Source organism: Coregonus clupeaformis, chromosome 27 (assembly GCF_020615455.1).
Source record: "Coregonus clupeaformis isolate EN_2021a chromosome 27, ASM2061545v1, whole genome shotgun sequence".
Classification (NCBI taxonomy): Eukaryota; Metazoa; Chordata; class Actinopteri; order Salmoniformes; family Salmonidae; genus Coregonus; species Coregonus clupeaformis.
Window position 1 is genome coordinate 791,524 of NC_059218.1, and position 13,501 is coordinate 805,024.

The window sequence follows — 13,501 nt, forward strand, 5'->3', positions numbered from 1 at the left end:
CTCTCTCTCTCTCTCTCTCTCTCTCTCTCTCTCTCTCTCTCTTTCTCTAACATAAGGTTAGTCCAGTGTTGTGTTAGTGTTTGGCTGTGGTCCCGGCGATAAGCCTGGTGTATGTTGATGTATTTACCTCATCCAGCCTGATTTAGAAACGTACCCAGCAGCAGTTTTAGCTGCAGAAAAGCACACGTCCTCCCTGCAAATTCTCTCTCTCTTTTTCCATCTCTCTCCATCTCCCTCTCTCCACCCTCCCTCTCTCATTTCCCTCTCTGTGCATAGATCTACAAGTTGTGTGTGTGTGTGTGTGTGTGCCTGTCTGTCTGTGTCTTTATTTCTGGGGTTGTGTTAAGAATATATTGGAGCCTCAGTGAATCATGCATGTGTGTATTTCTTGGTGTTAATGTGCTTTTTTTTATTTGACGCCTAGGTGAATAATAGAACATCTCATCGCTGCCAAAGATTGACTGGTTCTGGTCTGCCATGCAGGGGCGACATAAGGATGAACAGGAGTAGAGCGAGGGGGAGGGGGAGGAAGAGAGAGAGAGAGAGACCAACTGTACAGGGGAAATAATTACACCTTATCACTGTCAAACTACAGATGATATCTTATTTTTATAGTCTTAACACATCCTCTCTCTCGTTCTCTCTCTCTCTCTCTCTCCTCCCTCACTCTCTCTCTCTTCCTCTTTTTAACTCTCTTGCTCTCCTTCACATGTGAAGGACAAGGTTGACAGGAAGAGGGGGGGACGATTTGTGGAACGTTGATGGAGCGTTGTTCTATTGTTGTCTGTGTTGTTGTTATCGCGTCTGGTGCATTGACTGAGATGGAGCACATGAACATCAGTCATCAGTCACTTTGTGTTACCTGGGATGACCTGGGTCTCCACTCAGATTCACTCAGGGTTCTTATTGTTGGTTGACATATTGATGCTATTGAATATATATAAAAAATCTGGGAAATTGTCTCCCTATCCCAGAGGTCAATAGCATATGGTGGTCAATCATTATAACTACCTCCAGCAACAAACTCGTTCACCTTTGGTTCTCTCGTCGGCTAATAATGATGTTGTTTACTGTTTACTGAATTAAAGTTTGTGTTTGAATTAATTAATGTTTGTGTCTGAATGAATGAATGTTTGTGTCTGAATGAATGAAAGTTTGTGTCTGAATGAATTAATGTTTGTGTCTCATTACTCACCTGTCTCCCTCTCCAACACTGTTGACTCTCCATACTGACTGAACGTCAGTGTCTGACTCTGGTCTCTCTCTCTCTCTGTGTTATGTGAGTTTATCAAGGCACTGGTCTCCATAGTGACTTAATGTTAGTGCCTGACTGTCTCTCTTTCTCCCTGTGTTATAGGTGAGTTTATCAAGGCGCTGTATGAGTCAGATGAGAACTGTGAGGTGGACCCGTCCAAGTGTTCGTCCAATGACCTGCAGGAGCACCAGAGCAACCTGAAGATGTGCTGCGAGCTGGCCTTCTGCAAGATCATCAACTCCTACTGGTAACTACTGGGACACCAGCCACAATACACCAATACACTACCATTTATCTATCATGACATTTTAGGAACCACTGTACCACAGGTAACAGTACACTGTCATATCTCCTCCCTAACGTTGTTGATACTTCCCTCTCCCTGGCAGTGTGTTTCCACGGGAACTGAAGGAGGTGTTTGCGTCTTGGCGACAGGAGTGCAGTAGCCGGGGGCGACCGGACATCAGCGAGCGTCTGATCAGTGCGTCTCTGTTCCTGCGCTTCCTGTGTCCGGCCGTTATGTCACCGTCGCTCTTCAACCTGATGCAGGAGTACCCTGACGACCGCACCGCACGCACACTCACACTCATCGCCAAGGTTACTCAGAACCTGGCCAACTTCACCAAGTGAGTGTGTGTTGATGGTGTGTGTGTTCACGTTGTGTGTTTTTACTGTGTGTGTGTGCGCATGCATGCAAGATAGAGAGAGCATGTTTTCTATACGGAGGCACTCACTCTCCCCCTCCTCTCTCTCTCTCTCTCTCTCTCTCTCTCTCTCTCTCTCTCTCTCTTATTTTCTCCCTCCGTCCCAGGTTTGGCAGTAAGGAGGAGTATATGTCCTTTATGAACCAGTTCCTGGAGCATGAGTGGACCAACATGCAGCGTTTCCTGCTGGAGATCTCTAACCCAGAGACCATCTCTAACACAGCAGGGTTCGAAGGTTACATAGACCTGGGACGGGAGCTGTCCACCCTGCACAACCTGCTGTCAGAGGTCGTCTCTACCATGGACCAGGTAGGACTGACAACCAGGAGGGAGGAGAACAATGAATACAATGGACATTTTGTCATTAGTTAATATACACTTACGTCTGTATATAGTATTTCAAGAATTGAAAGGAGACAGGAGTTCTTCCTGACCACGTGAATTGACCAGGAAAAACTCAAGGCCCCAGCTATAAGTGGATTTTCATGATCAGAATTGACAAAGAACAACTCTGAGCCCTAGTGAAAGCCTATATAACTAGGCCCCAGACATTTTCCCTGGTCAGGTCATGTACTCAGGAAAAACCCCTGGCCCTAATTAAATACGTACTTTAAAAGTACATACTTAAAAATGTTCTAGTGCATTATCACTACCCTTCAGCATTTAATGATGTACAGCGTGCATTAGCATGTTTACCTAACTAGATTCAACAATGTGTATAGCACACTATTGCTTATATAATACAACTACTGCTATCACTCTCTGTCAATGAGAGTACACTATTGGTATGCTATGATTTGCAAATGGATTTGCAGGGACACCTAGAGCATTAGCATGGTTCCGCATGGAGAGCCATCCCAGAGTGGTAATTACTAGGTATATTGGGGGCAAAACCCATAGACTCCATTTGTATGTGTGTGCTCCATCCCATCCTCACAGAGAACAACACACTGTTCCTTTCAATTATTTAAAAAACTCCTGTCTGTCTCCGTTCGACATCAAGTCCTTCCAGGCTCTGATTCATTATTCAAACTGAAGGGCATAATTAGAGGGAGATTAGCACTCTGTAATTGGAAAAATAATACCCAATCTAGCAGCTGACTGACTGATACAGACACAGAGAAAATAGTTGCAGTCTCATCTGCTATCCAAGGTTTCAGTCAGTGCCTATAAAAGTTGCAACAGAAATGGCTTCATACAGTAAAGTAGAAGACCGTGAAGAATGGCATTAATACAGAGTGAGCCTAAGTAGGATGAAGTTTGCCCCCAAGCCTAGACACTGATCTAATGTCAGTCTTGTCAGTTTAATGTCTTCCATACCCCACCGCCCTAATTAGTTACTAGGATTGCAGGAGGTGGAAGCTGATCTTAGATCTGTGCCTAAAGGCCTCAACTTTTATACTGCGCTACCATCACCCCTGACCCCATCTCTGACCTTTAACCTTTTACCCCTCAGAGCTCCGCCTCCAAACTGGGGCCTCTACCCAGGATCCTCCGGGAGGTGAACACAGCTCTGACCAACCCGTACAGTATGACCATGACCGCTCCGTCCCCCTCTGACCGTATGGGGTCTCCGCCCAACGCCGGGGCAGGCTGCAGCATCTCCACCGGCCTGCAGAAGATGGTCATCGACAACGACCTCTCAGGGTAAGGACAGGGTTTGGGAAATGGTATGAGGGTGTGAGGGTAGGGTAAAGGTTAGGAAGAACAAACAAAGGAAACGGTATGGGTAAGGATGGTTAAGGTGGTCAAGGTTTGCTCTTCAAATTTCCTGTGAGCTAAAATGTCTCCAGACTGATAATGAAAGTTGATCTCTTGTAAGTTCATATCTTTGTTAGGTGAATGAGATGAAGGTCATTGTTGTCTATTGTGTTCAACAGTTGTCCTGGATCAATAGGTATAATTAGCCATAGTCGTTGTCGTGACCCCCCGTCCGTCCGTCCGTCCGTCCGTCCTCCCTTTATCAAACCACGGTGTGTCAACCCAGTCACAGTCACTGTCCTGTCCCTTCCATTCCCTCCTTATCAGGCTGGCAGAGAACCTGTAACCCAAGTCAGATTTATGGAGGCTGGAGTGAACGAGCCTAGCATTCTAGCAGTCCTTCTTAATTACATCCCATTTACAGGGAGGGAGGGAGAGAGGGAGAGAGGGAGAGAGGGAGAGAGGGAGAGAGGGAGAGAGAGAGAGAGAGAGAGAGAGAGAGAGAGAGAGAGAGAGAGAGAGAGAGAGAGAGAGAGAGAGCATAAATCGTGGCTGTCAAGGTAATTGTCTCCAGACAATAAAGCTTCTGACTGGGTGGTGGAGGATAGGAGGAGGGGGGGAAGAATGAGTGCGGATCACTTAACTGCTCCCTATGACTCACATCCTCACTTGCTGCTGCTTTGCTGTTTTTATACCATGTGTCCTGTTGTGTAGGATGAGTGTTCATTGGGATTTCACACTTAGCTGTTTCTCATGTGTGGCCTGAAGGGTTTGACTGGTCATTTTTCATGTCTGTAAGGGTCAATAGATACAACAGTGTACAACTGTTTTACAGAATAATCAAAACCTCTCTCTCTCTTTGTCATTCCTCCTTTTTACCTCTTGCTCTTCCTCCCTTTCACCACTTTTTACCTTCCCTCCCTCCTCCTCCCCTCAACCCCCACCCCTCTCCTTCCCTCTCTCCTCTCTCAGGTTGGTGGACTTCACCAGGTTACCCTCCCCCACCCCGGAGAACAAGGACCTATTCTTCGTCACCAGGAATTCTGGGATCCACCCCTCCCCAGCCCGCAGCTCTAGCTACTCCGAGTCCAATGAACCCGAGCTGGGCATGGCCAACGGCAGCAAAAGCCTGTCCATGGTGGACCTCCAGGACCCCCGCATCTTAGAGAGCAGCCAAGGCCCCGGCCCCTCAGACGGCCTGGGAGAGGGCAATGTTCCTGGGGGAGTGTGGTCGGCCCGGACCCCCCAGGGTAACATCACTGGAGGTCCTACACTGAGGAGGCCGGTTCAGACCCCCACCACCCCTGGGTCGGAGAGTGCCCCAGGCAGGCCGGCTCAGCTTCTGGCCCCCCTGTCCTTCCAGAACCCCGTCTACCAGATGGCGGCAGGGCTGCCTGTGTCGCCGCGAGGCATGGCCGACTCAGGCTCCGAGTGCCACAGCTCCCACAGTTCCCATAGCAACAACGAGGACGGGGCAGGAGGAGGAGGGGGGAAACACAACACCTTCCTGAACCACGGAGGAGGAGGAGGAGTAGGAGGAGGAGGTGGGGGGAGTAGCGGGGAGGAGTATGCCCGTCGTTCAGGGGAGTTTGTAGGCACGCGGAGGCAGCTGTCACTCACAGAGGCCCAGCCCACCATGCCCAGACAAAACAACGCCGGCCCCCAGCGCAGGATAGACCAGCCCCCTCCGCAGACCACCATCACAAGGGGCCGCACGCCCCCCAACCTGCTCAACAGCGGGCCCTACCCGCGCCCCTCCAGCGGCAACATGATGTCATCATCGCCCGACTGGCCCGGCAGTGGGGCACGGCTACGGCAACAGTCGTCGTCATCAAAAGGAGACAGCCCCGAGACCAAGCAGAGAGCCCAGCACAAACAGGTAAGGTACTTATACAGTAGTACACACACACTCCCAGTGAAACACACACAGTCAGTCAGTCAACGTATACTTGTTCAAATGACTGTGTATGGGATAGCTGTTATAGCGAGGTTCTTTGCTGGCAGTCATGTTGGTAGCTTCAGTGTTGGCTTTCAGGGCTCATACTGTATCAGTGTAAAACAAGATCCTTTCTTTCTCAATGAGTTCTCAGGCTAAATAAAGCTTTAACTAAACAAATAATGCAGTGTCATGGAAAGCTTCCATTAATACCACTTCATCCCATTATGCGTTGCATGTTGACAATGCCTGTATGGCCAGTGGGTGGTGTCTGAGCTCTCCTGTTATTCTCTCTAATGAATTACAGTCATTGGAGCAGCCAGTGTGTAATAACAGTAAACACCATGCTCAATGTCTCTGCACTGTTTATACGTGGGAGTCTAATAGCACAGGTCACAGGTAGAGATGCATGCAGGCGTAGGCCTATTATTTCCTGCTTTCGTACAGACGCATAGAGATAGATAGGGTAGTTAGTTATTTTGGGTTGGTTGGTTGTTTTATGGTTACCTTATCATCTGCAGGTCACACACACACTCACTCAAATCTTGCACTCAGTTATTTGTGTATGTGTGTGGCTGTGTGTCTGTCGCTGTTGGGACTGGGAGTTGTTCTAGTGCATATATAATTTATCTGCTGGCATCCTTGGGCTGTTAAAGATTACCTCATAGTCAGCAGGTCACTGATAGGCTGGCTGGTTGATGGTTTCCCCGGTGATCTCTGGCCTCAAGGTGACAGGAAGGACATTTACATTCCCAGTTTCCTACAATGCCCTGCTCTCCCCTAGGGACTGATTGATTGGTCGGCTTAGTGATTGACTGATTGGTGTAGCCCGAGAGTTAATGGGGTTGTAATGGAAACCAGACGGACACCATCCGCGCTCTCAGGGATTTGTTAAGCATGTTGTTTTTAATGTCTTCTTCCTTCCTATCTGAATTACATTAGAGATACATAACAGCTGGATTAGAGAGAGACATTGAGAAGGAAATCAATGCTTGATTGAGTCGCTGTCTGGCTGCACTAACTGGTTTTCAGCTCTGTCTGGAGATGCATGTATTTTTAATAGAGCACGGTGCTTATATACTGAGCAGATTGCAACTATAATTCTAATCCGTGTCACACAGCTCTAATCAAACCTGGCTAGGTTCTGAGTTCATGAAATGATCCTGTCTCAATCCAGTTTAGAATGATGTCTAGAAGTGATGATAAGCTATTGTGCATGTCACCTAACATCACATTAATATGTTGCTAACTAACTAACTAACTAACTGACTAACATCACATTAATATGTTGCTAACTAACTAACTAACTAACTAGCTAACATCATATATTCAGGAGAAATCTCTTGGCTGTCTTGACCTTGGTATTCTTCTGAGAAGTGTCCAATGACAATGAAATGACAGAGCGAGGTTTGAGCTAATACATTTTAATGAATTCAGTTCACCATATATGAGATTCAAATAAAGATATTCAAGGTTTCAATTCCAAAGACTAGTTTGGACTTTGTCTGTGAAACGATCCCACTGTTCTTCCCCTCCCTTCACAGTCCAAAGGCTCCATCTCCCTTTCACCAACTGTCAGTCACCATAACTGACACATTTAATGACACACAGACACTCTCACTCATACAAACACACACACACACGCTCGCTCTCTATCTCACACACAAACACACACACATACACACATACCACACCCTCTCTCTCTCACACACACACGAACACACAAACACGACACTCTGCTTTAGTGATTACATTATGTGTCCTTTACGTTCCATGTGCATTTCGAGCTTATTCCTGTGTGTACGTAGTCTGTATGTCGGTGTGTACCGTATGATGTGTGTGGGTGTACCGCTCGACTCAGCTCATGTGTGTGTGTGTTGTGTTGGTTCCACTAGGCCCCCTCCCCAGTGAACCCCAATGCGCTGGACCGTACGGCTGCCTGGCTATTGAATATGAATGTGCAGTATGTAGACCATGAGGGGATGGACCCCGAGTCCAGAAACAGAGAGGATCTCACTCAGGCCGAGAAGGTAACGTCCAACTCCCAAACCAACCTTAACCCCCTCTCAACCTCCCTTTTACCTCCCTAACTACCCCCCGTTCTGAGCACCCACCCTCTACCTCTCCACCTAACCCCCAACCCTCAACCGTAAACACTACCTCACTCCCTGTAACCAGCACTATCTCTAATCCCCTCAACTCCCATGGTCAAGCCCTCACTCCTACCCTTAACTATGCCCCCTTATAACTTACAATCACTCACAATAACCCAGCATCTCTAATAACAATACTCAGTGTGTATGGTCAAAGGATTTCAACCGTAAGGTATTCTCGTGTGTGTGTGTGTGTGTGTGTGTGTGTGTGTGTGTGTGTGTGTGTGTGTGTGTGTGTGTGTGTGTGTGTGTGTGTGTGTGTGTGTGTGTGTGTGTGTGTGTGTGTGTGTGTGTGTGTGTGTGTGTGTGTGTGTGTGTGTGTGTGTGTGTGTGTGCGGAGGACATGCTTCCTGCTGCTTATTCACCTGCTTCTCATCCCACCAGCACATCTCATTGGCTCTTAGCTCCTCATGCTTTGACTGGCTGTCACACAAACACCTCCACTGTTTTGATTGGCTATCACACACACACCTCGGCTACACAACATTCATACATGATCATTACAGCTCTATCAAACGTCTAGGAAGATGCATGCATAACCAGTACAGAATCAATCATTTACTCCAGCTTTGATGGGATCCTTCAGAGGACGTTTTAAGACTACACACAATAAATCAGGGTTTCTCAAGGTGATGGTTCTATGTGGAACCATAATGACTCAAAGAACCCTTTGAGTTCTTCAATGGTTATTTACAGTTCACAAAATAGTTATTTGCTCTTTTAGTGATAATTTTGCCCGTGTGGTTTCGCACAGCTCTTTTTGTGCAACCGTGAGTGAGAGTGTCATTCCAGTTTATCTAATGTGTAATGTTATGCCATTACATGTTATATAGGACTATGACTAATGACGCTGTATTGTGAAACACTCAAGTATGGCCTTGTGTGAATTGAGACCGGTTGACTAAATCAGTCAGTGGTTCTCAATTCTCTCCTCAGGGACCCCCAGCTGTTTCAGAGTTAGCTCACTTGATTCAACTTGTCAATCAACATAATAATAACACCTATGGAATTGTAACAATATAAAATGTCTGACCAGAATAAAAAACCCTGTGGTTCTTCAAAATGGTCTATAAAGAACTTTTCAGATTGAGAAAGGTTCTTTATAGAACCATTCTCCATAAAGGTTCTATAAAGAACCATACATAAAGGGTTGTAACCATAGCGGAACACTTTTTTGGTGCTATATAGAACCTTTTTTAATGGTACTTTATAGATCCTTAGGAAAGGGTTCTTTATAGTACCATACAGGTTCCATTTAGAACCTTATGTGCATGGTTCTTTATTAAACCTTCAAAAAAAGGTTCTATATAGCACCAAAAAGGGTTCCACTATGGTTACAAGCCAAAGAACCCCTATCTGGTACTATTTAGAACCATTATTTTTTTAGTGCGTACCCTTAAATGCAGCTGCAGGATCCATGATGTTTTATTAAAGGAGGGATTTGCTTATGCTCCACTTTTCTCCCAGCCAGCACAAACCCTCTCCTCTCCAGTACCGCTCACAGGTCTGTCTCCTCCCTCTCCTCTCCAGTACCGCTCACAGGTCTGTCTCCTCCCTCTCCCCCTTCTCCTCCCTCTTTCTTCTGGAACAGTGCTCAGCTTAAGTCCCCTCACATGCCCATGTTTAGAGGTTAGGGATCAAAGGCAAGTGCTGGTGGGATTTGGGACATAGAAGGAATGGAAACTCATCCCTTCCAGGAATACTGGTGGCTTAGAAAAGTGTTGGGTAATAGGTACTTTTAGTCTTCCACACTTCCAACACTTTTTGTCATCCTGCCTAGTGCGAGTTTCAGTTTTCCTTCAATATTTGACCATTTCAAACTTGAAACCAGGTGGACAAAAAAATAACAAATCAGATAAGAAGCAAGAATGGTGTGACAATGAGGTGATACACCTGTCAAGGTCTACCGGAGGACCACTGTGATGAGGAGGACATTGGCAGTGGTTATGGTGATGATAATGAGAACAGTTATTGCCCTCTTCAACCTAGAAATAACAGTACAATTGAATGGGCCAGGATGGGTTGGCAACATTTGAAATAATTATCGGGTTGGCACTGTTGATGAGGATAATAATAGCAACTCTGACTCTCTCTCGCTTTCTCTCCTGTCTCAAGTAGCAGGTGGCTGTATTGTTGAAGATGCCTCTTCCTCTAACCCTGTCTCTCTCTCTCTCTCCTCTCTCTCCAGTACCAGCAGGAGATCGTGGTCCTCCAGGAGAAGCTGCGTGTGTCGGTCCAGAAGCTGGAGGAGTACGAGGCTCGTCTGAAGGGCCAGGATGACGGAGGTCCGAAGGCTCTGATGGAGTACCAGGCACGGCTGGAGGAGTCTGAGGAACGCCTGAGGCGACAGCAGGACGACAAGGACCTCCAGATGAAGGGCATCATCAGCAGGTACGTCTGATGTGGGGATCAGACCCTTTCCAGACAGAGACTGGTGAATGTAAAGAAGGAGAGATAACATTGGAGATGGAGAAAGAGAGATCCAGAGTGAGCGTGTGGTAAGAGAGAGCAAGCATACGCTGAGAGAAAGAGAGGGAGAGGGGGTGTATGGTAAGAGACATGGGGGGGGGGCGTTAAAACTAAAGGCTGATTTACCTAGGTTTGTAGAGACACAAGGGACCTCAAGAGTTAACCAGCCCTGTGAGTGGGTTTGGTGCCTCGTATTTCTATACATTAACCGAGAAGTGAGATATGTTGGAAGCTTGTGCAGCAGAGCTTTGTAAACAAAAAGGGAGAAATGAAGTGATCTACAGGAATTTAGAGAGGTCCAGCCGACCTTCTGGTAAAGGATGCAGTGATGAGTATTAAACCTGTCACCTGTGGTAGAGTGAAACACGCTGTGGTAGAGCGAAAGAGAAGGAAGGAGAGAGAGGGAAAGCGAGATGGGTGATGTTATCTGCTGGTCTGTGATGTCAGGAGACACAGCGCTTCCCTGTTCCCTTCAGATCCTTATCACACTGCACCCTGCAATTAGAGCCTACACACACCTCGCATGACTCAATACACACACACACACATCTCACAAAATTCAATATACAGACATTTCACAAACTCAATTAAAGTGAAAAGTGTTATCCTGATTTTTAAACGCCTAGCAGACCAGTGCCCGAGACACACACCTCACAAACTCAATTAGAAGCTCTACACTCCTACACACACCTCCTAAATACATAGCAGACCAGCAGGCCCAAGATACCCTCCTTCCAATAACTCTATTATAGGCTGTGCAGTGTGCACTCCTACATACAGCTTTAAAGCACTAGCAGACCCCTGTGTGTTAAGAGTAACACACTCCTAACACACGTTCCTGCTCTGTATCTTACACTGTGTGTCCTTGTGTTTGTGTTGCTACTGTCCCTCTAACACAGTGTGTGTGTGTCATGTCTTGCTGTGTATGTGTGTGTGTCCAGGCTAATGTCTGTGGAAGAGGAGCTGAAGAAAGACCATAATGATATGCAGGCTGTGGTCGACTCCAAACAGAAGATCATTGATGCACAGGTGAGAGTCACACACACACACACACACACACACACACACACACACACACACACACACACACACTTACCCTAACCCTTAGTATACTACTACCCTCATTATATTATATTATATTATATTCAGGTATATTATCCCCCATTCCATCTCCCCTGCATGACAGGTTTTCAAGTTTTATTAGTCGTATGTACAGGATACAATGCTTTCTTGTAGGTTCCTTCTCAACAATGCAATAACAATAAGAAATAATAAAAGATAAGAATACAAACGTAAATTAAATGGCTCAGTAGAGTAGAATAAACATTTTAGCATAAGTATAATGCAGGAAAGCACAATTTATAGTACAATATTTACACAGAGAAAGGGGGGATTGGGGGGCAAGTATTTAAATTGTGCTGTATTAGCAATAGTAAATAAGAGTGTGCTAGCAGCCATTGTGATGTGTGTGTAGCATGAAGGTATATGTGGGTGTGTGTATGTCTGTGTGGGTGTGTGCATGAGTGAGTGAGTGAGTGCATGTGTGCTAAGGTGCAGAGAGTCAGTGCAGGTAGTCAGTTCAGTTCAAGTGTTCAGAAGTCTGATGGCTTGTAGATAGAAACTGTGAACACCTCGTGGCTGGGGTGTGTGGGGTGCATGATGATGCTGTGGGACTTCCTCAGGCACCGTTTTAAGTAGATGTCTTGGATGGGTGGGAACATGGACCCAGTGATGTACTGAGCTGTCTTCACCCAGTGATGTACAGGGCCTTGCAGTCGTGGACGGAGCAATTCCCGTAGCAGGCCGTGATGCAACCGGTCAGGATGCTCTCGATGGTGCAGCAGTAGCATTTGGAGAGGACCTGGGGTGGCATGCCGAATTTCTTCAGCCGCATTAGGAAGTAGAGGCGCTGTTGCGCCCTCTTGACAAGAGTGGTGGTGTTTTTGGTCCATGTCAAGTCTTACAGTGCCTTCAGAAAGTATTCACACCCCTTGACTTTTTCCACATTTTGTTGTGCTACAGCCTGAATCTAAAATGTATTAAATTGTGATTTTTTTTTTTTGCCACTGGCCTACACACAATACTCAAAAATGTCAAAGTTGAATTATGTTTTTAGAAATGTCTTGAGACAGTAAATATTCAACCCCTTTGTTATGGTAAGCGTAAATAAGTTCAGGAGTAAATGTGTACTGTGTGGGTGTCCCACTCGGCTCAGCTCGTGTGTGTGTGTGTTGTGTTGGTTCCACTGTAAATACTTTCCCTAAAGGCTGACTCATCGATGTTGATTGGTGTCGTCAGCAAACTTGATGATGGAGTTGGTGTCGTGCAAAGTCACACAATTGTGGGTGAGCAGGGAGTACAGCAGAGAGTGTAGAGAGTTTCACCAACCAGAAATAGACAATGGGCTAGGATGTCAGTTAGCATCTGGTTTGGGCCTGCTGTCTTACAATTCTTAATAACTTCCACCACTTTTACACACACGCAACACCACTTTCAGAGGTAAGGAAGAATGTAACAGGATCATTTACTTGTATGTCGAGGTTGCCTCTCAGTGGGATTCCGCTAGGATGGGATGAAGCCAGGAAAACATTGTCCATGTCTCTTGCGACGGTAGAGCTGAGGATAGGTTCTCGTCAGTCGGTGTTTAGTTTCCAAAGAGATGGGATTATTCATCCAAAGGGCGTGGCCGCACCTCGCAGAAACTTGATCTCACGTCTGTTAGCAAGTCCTGTAATTTATTGGGATACTCACAGGGGGCGGGCTTATGACAGTCCAGACAGGGTGGTTCTAACAATTAAACACATTTATGTTCTTTGAGACAAACCTGAGACTTCCTCATAAGTGTCCACAGCATGTTTCTACTGCACATTTTAACAATCTCTAGGATGAAGTACGTAACCTGTAGGTACCAAACATGCTTTTGGTAAAATGTATCCATTCCATGTTATAGCAAAATACCTGTTATACCCATTTAATGACGTAGGACAATCAGGAGAAAAATATCACATAATGCTTCAAGATTATATCACGTCATGGGTTTTTCAATTGAACACATTGATAAGAAAACATGTTTAAATGTTTCCTTTGTCAAAAAGCGTAGAAAGTAATTGACTCCCTTCAATACACAACTCTTGGCGCTCAAAAGACTGGATGGCCGTTTACCCAGCAACACATGTAGATCACAAGGCGTTCTGTTTTCTGTCGTAAACAGGGAAAGGGAGAGTTTATTTGTCTTGTGATAGCTTGTAAAGGGGGGGGCTGGAATGTGGGATATCTGTTCTCC

At 46.1% G+C, this 13,501-nt stretch overlaps 1 protein-coding gene across 4 annotated transcripts in view; it reads left to right on the forward strand.

Moving 5' to 3' along the window:
• Positions 1-13,501, forward strand: part of LOC121541499 (disabled homolog 2-interacting protein) — a 202,119-nt gene that overhangs the window by 182,306 nt on the left and 6,312 nt on the right. For 3 of the 4 annotated variants that reach the window (XM_041850560.1, XM_041850557.1, XM_041850561.1), the window contains 8 exons: positions 1,358-1,502; positions 1,645-1,881; positions 2,067-2,268; positions 3,416-3,606; positions 4,633-5,539; positions 7,492-7,626; positions 9,938-10,140; positions 11,160-11,247. In XM_041850560.1, coding sequence (XP_041706494.1) covers positions 1,358-1,502; positions 1,645-1,881; positions 2,067-2,268; positions 3,416-3,606; positions 4,633-5,539; positions 7,492-7,626; positions 9,938-10,140; positions 11,160-11,247 — 2,108 coding nt within the window. The remainder of the gene's footprint in view (positions 1-1,357; positions 1,503-1,644; positions 1,882-2,066; positions 2,269-3,415; positions 3,607-4,632; positions 5,540-7,491; positions 7,627-9,937; positions 10,141-11,159; positions 11,248-13,501) is intronic. The other variant, XM_041850559.1, reaches the window with a different exon arrangement.